Genomic DNA, 5,006 nt, shown 5'->3' on the forward strand with positions numbered 1-5,006 from the left:
TGAACAGCACTGAATTTGATGGATGAAAGTGTGCAGCTTCTAAAGTGTTTCGGATTCTGCTGCAGTACTGAAAATGTTAATAGTCATGTTAACTACTGCATGCTGTTGATTAAATGAGATTAAATATTGAATGTAGCATTGCAGTAGAAGTTGTAGGATATGTATTTATTTTCTAATGCATGTTGTGCTGGATATATAAAGATATGAGGTGAGGGGGTTTTATAGGGTTAAATTTAAATTCATATTACTAACAATTAAACTTCAACTACCTGTCATCGATATAACAGCAGGTGTAGAGCAACCAATCTCCGTCGTTAATATATTCAACCATTTTCTGTTTCTTCCGCAGCAGGGTGTGTTCCTCTGAAGAGAAATGCAGCGCGAGGATCAATTTCTCTTCATCAAAACACAATTTTCGTCCAAATAATGTGTGACATATTGTGTTTTTGTGTGAACATTGCAGTGTGTATGTAATGAATGTAATAAAACCTCAAGAACCAGATATATTTGCGCTTTCTTTTTCATGGCCATATATGGAGATTAGATTGGCTGTTGACGCGCCAACCTCATTTTAACCCTTTAGTTCCTGAATTTTATTCGCTGGTAATAATCATAAAGATAAATGTGTATATATTGGTGTACTGTACATGTTGCGTTTTAGGGAATGGCCTACGATTTAAAATTCACAGCTGTGCGAAAGTTTGCCTCATTTTATAGGCTATAATACCGAATACATTGTAGGTGTTAATGCCTTCAGCTATTACGCTATGCTGGTGGTAAGCGACCTTCTGGCGTTAAACTGAGGAGCCTTTAATAGAACTCCTTTACATGATAGATTTATTGTTGTATACAGGTATTGTCTCTATGTGGTTCCTGTCAGCAATGTTAAAGCTAATGTAGCCTATGCTGCCTGCGGTAAACGAGTGGTTAATTTACCTGTACTGGCTAAAGTACGCTTTAAAGGTGCCTTTAATAAAACAACTCGTTTACATGACATGTTTAGAGGTGTAAATATAGGTGATTAGTCTCTGGTTCCTGAGTATTTTTGACGTCCCGTATAGTTTTTATATTTTACTATTTTTTTTTAATGAAAACGGACCAGAATTGCTTCAAGTATAAAATGCAGATGTAGAGATGATCACAACCTGTTTCCAATACATTATACATCGAAAAAAACAAAAATTTTTGGTAATTTTTTGGTATGAAATGCATGACATCTAAATGTGATTTTGCGACTCAATCGCGTCAGAGATAGATAGATAGATAGATAGATATGGTATGATAACATGTTAGGTGAGATTTTAGGCCATAGCAAGCTGTATTCATACATATTTCCAAGTTCTTAATTACCGAGAGCAAACACCGTTTATACACACACACACACACTACAGCTTTATATTCAGCATTTGGCACAGTTCTCAACCTCCCCCTCCTCGCGCTCTGACGTCACGCGCCTGCCTTGGCTTATTATTGCATTAACTATTTTCTGTAGTAGCAGCACCAGTGAGCTTTTCCAGTGCCTGCCGCTTAACGTGGAGACAAATACGAGGGAGAGGGGGAAAGAGGAGGGGTGAGGGACAAATTAATCTTGGGCCACAGCGGTGGCACAGCGCGAGACGGCAAAGCGTTGCAGCGAAGATATTATTTTGCTCGTTCGCTTGAAACGGGCGGCGGAGACAGAATGGATCTACCTGCCGTCGGGGAGCATGTGTTCGCGGTGGAGGGCATCGAAAAGAAGCGCCTACGGAAGGTAAAACTGCCGCAAACTAGAACGAACGTGCCGTTAATGGTGCGGAGAATATATTTGTTGTTTCTGTACCCAACGCATTTTCGTCATTTTTCAGGGCAGAATCGAGTATCTGGTGAAGTGGCGAGGATGGTCAGCCAAGTAAGTGTTTAATTGGTTTATATGCGTTATTTTTAGGCACATTAACAGTAAATGCCGATCAATGTTGTTCTTGAACGTCCGGAATCCTACATCGGTTGCGCTAGGCTGGTTTTTGCGGATTCCATCACAAATTTTACGCGAGTGAATGTCATCGTGATGACATTTTACTGTATGTAATGAAATATGCTCACATATTTATTTGTTTGCATTATAAATAGGCTACACATGTGTTTTGGTCGCGCGGTAATCTGTACAAATTCTATATTTTATCTCAACCCGCGTTGAATTTACTATATGGTTTATTACATTTTCATATGCTCTCGTCAATATTACAGATATAACACATGGGAACCCGAGGAAAACATTCTTGACCCGCGCCTTCTTGTGGCTTTCCAAAACAGGTGAGATGGAGGACGAAGAACTGAACTTGTGGTAATGACCATATATGGTCACGGGAGGCGGGGCCAAGTCCCTGCACAGCGTAGTTGAAGATTAATGGTAGCCCCAGGGGTCAGGTCTGACTGCTACAAAGACTCTCTTGATGCTTGCCTTTTATCCAGTTTTGGAAACACCCCATTGTTATTACCAGTGCTAGTCGTACAAAACTTCTGTAATCACAAAATTAATTGCAAATATTAATTTTAATATACTTGCATTCCTCGTTTCAGAAGAAAAACAGACTTAATATTGTCTTGAGTCAAAAAGTTTGATAGCAGCACTGAAAATAACTAAGCTTTAGAACAACTTGGATCAAATAATTTCATACATTCATATATGGAAAAATACATCAGTAGCAGTGTTCTCTCACAAGTGGACATACCCCCCTACACTCATGTCTACGATCTAATCAGCTGTGTCAGTGGTCTTGTGATGTTCACACACCCCTCTCTGAGCGCACTGTTCTGTTCTGAAGATAAAAGTATAATGAGTATCAAAGCATTCCAGAAACTCAAGGAAAAGAATTGTTACGTTTAGATAGCAGTTTTCGCAAGATGTTTCTTAAGTTGGGCTCACTGGTTTAGCTGCACTAGAAGATTGAGAGTGTCATGTTACCCATTGTGCTCTTGTTTTGGGTTGTAACCTGCTGATCAAAGGGATCGACTGTGGCTTGTGATCTGAATGTTGCACTAATAAGTACACTCTTAAAATTAAAAGTTCCAAAAGGTTTTTACAGCAATGCCACAGAAGAACCATTCAGGGTTCATTTCGTTGAAAATTCTTAACCATTTTCTTGGTGTGAAGAACATTTTAATAAACTAAAGAACCTTTTGCACTATAAAGAACCTTTTGTACAATGGAAAGGTTCAATGGATGTTAAGAGTTCTTAATGGAACCGTAGATGCTAATAAAGAACCTTTCATTTTAAGAGTGAACGAGGATATTGGTTCTATTACACATGAATGGTTTAATGAATGGTCCATTAAGCATTTTAACACTGCAGCTTTAGTTGTTCTCAAACCCAACAGTATTGAGAATATCCAATGTGTTGTGTTGAAAATAGTGAATTTATGTATATATTTTATGCATCGTTTTCAGAGAAAGGCAGGAGCAAATGGTGGGATATCGCAAAAGAGGGCCTAAACCCAAACACCCCCTTGTCCAGGTATTTTGTTATTCCAATTGCAGTTTTTATCTTCCATTCAGTACATAAGTTGGCAATATTTTTTGCAAAAGTATTGCTTGTTATGACCTAGGTTATTCCTGTGCATGGTCTGAATAAAACTTCCATTTCATTATAAATCAATAATTGTATGCCAATGGCTCCTTACTGTCTGCATGCATCTTAATGTACTTGATGATGACCGTTATGGACTGCTGTAGTTGATTTCAATGTTTTACCTATAAAAAATTCATAAGAATGGCATCTCTAAGCTCAAAACATAGTAAGACCCATACTGAAGCCCATTATTATCTCTAGAGTAAAGCTAAATGTGCTGTAAAATAATCAACAAATGATGAACTTTCAGTTCTTTTGAGAAGTCAATACATATTCTCTCTTTGTTCCAGCTTCCTGCGTTTGCTCGTAGATCAAGCATCCTGGGTGGTCTTGAGGACACATCACTGGATGAGGAGAACCAGCCCAAAGTGGATCCCCTTCAGCTCCACTGCCCACGGCCGCAGCACTACCAGCTGAACAGCAAAAAACACCACCAGTACCAGCCCAGCTGCAGGGAGATCTCCGTAGAACAACATGTGAGCGTGAAAAAGAAGCACTTCTACCAGCTGAACAGCAAGAAACATCATCACTACCAGCCAGACCCCAAGATGTACGACACGCCACTCACGGGACCTAAAGAGGTCAAGGTTCAAGACCCTTCCAGCAAAGTTTGGAACCTCCCTCCAGCCTTGCAACAGAAGTGGATTCAGAACAAAGACACCGCCTGCCTGAGTAAAGTGAAAGATCTGTCTATCGAGCACAAGGGCCTGCCGGATAATGCTAACAAATCGGAGCGGGCACTCAAGACGAGAGCCAAAGAGTTTGCATTTCCTAACGGCATCAGCAGCAAGATGAAAATAATCAAGAACAAAAACAAAAACGGACGGATTGTGATTGTAATGAGCAAATACATGGACAAAGGTGTGCATTCATCTAAAGTTAAAAACAAGGATGTTTCTGAAGTGGAAACGCAGCACAATGAGGAACCTACACTGAATAAAACGGACAATCTTTCTGATGGTGAAACTTCAGAAGGCCTTGAGAATGGCGCTGTTGAGAACACCAACACCAAGGGAACCCGAGGAAAACATTCTTGACCCGCGCCTTCTTGTGGCTTTCCAAAACAGGTGAGATGGAGGACGAAGAACTGAACTTGTGGTAATGACCATATATGGTCACGGGAGGCGGGGCCAAGTCCCTGCACAGCGTAGTTGAAGATTAATGGTAGCCCCAGGGGTCAGGTCTGACTGCTACAAAGACTCTCTTGATGCTTGCCTTTTATCCAGTTTTGGAAACACCCCATTGTTATTACCAGTGCTAGTCGTACAAAATGAATGTGCCATTGTATATTGACCAAATAAAGATTTAATTTTCTTCCTGTCAGTTCTAGGGCCGCCAGGGGGCCATAACCCTCTGGGGGGCCCATTAAACTTTCAAAGGGGCTGGAAGGTGACTTAAAAT

At 40.3% G+C, this 5,006-nt stretch overlaps 1 protein-coding gene across 1 annotated transcript; it reads left to right on the forward strand.

Moving 5' to 3' along the window:
* Positions 1 to 1,440: 1,440 nt before the first annotated feature.
* On the forward strand, positions 1,441 to 4,642 carry LOC107728779 (E3 SUMO-protein ligase CBX4-like). Its single transcript, XM_016539059.1, has 5 exons — positions 1,441 to 1,750; positions 1,845 to 1,888; positions 2,224 to 2,289; positions 3,425 to 3,491; positions 3,896 to 4,642. The coding sequence occupies exons 1-5, from the start codon at positions 1,682 to 1,684 to the stop codon at positions 4,640 to 4,642; spliced, it is 993 nt and encodes a 330-aa protein (XP_016394545.1). The 5' UTR covers positions 1,441 to 1,681.
* The last annotated feature ends 364 nt before the right edge of the window (positions 4,643 to 5,006 follow it).

This window comes from Sinocyclocheilus rhinocerous, unplaced genomic scaffold (assembly GCF_001515625.1).
Source record: "Sinocyclocheilus rhinocerous isolate Xijiao unplaced genomic scaffold, SAMN03320098_v1.1 scaffold463, whole genome shotgun sequence".
NCBI lineage: Eukaryota > Metazoa > Chordata > Actinopteri > Cypriniformes > Cyprinidae > Sinocyclocheilus > Sinocyclocheilus rhinocerous.

Bases quoted from the DNA above. Each gene is read 5' to 3' on its own strand.
- LOC107728779 (XM_016539059.1), top strand. From the start codon at position 1,682: ATGGATCTACCTGCCGTCGGGGAGCATGTGTTCGCGGTGGAGGGCATC. The intron at 1,889-2,223 runs GTAAGTGTTTAA...TCAATATTACAG, and splicing joins TGGCGAGGATGGTCAGCCAA to ATATAACACATGGGAACCCG. The intron at 3,492-3,895 runs GTATTTTGTTAT...TCTTTGTTCCAG, and splicing joins CCAAACACCCCCTTGTCCAG to CTTCCTGCGTTTGCTCGTAG.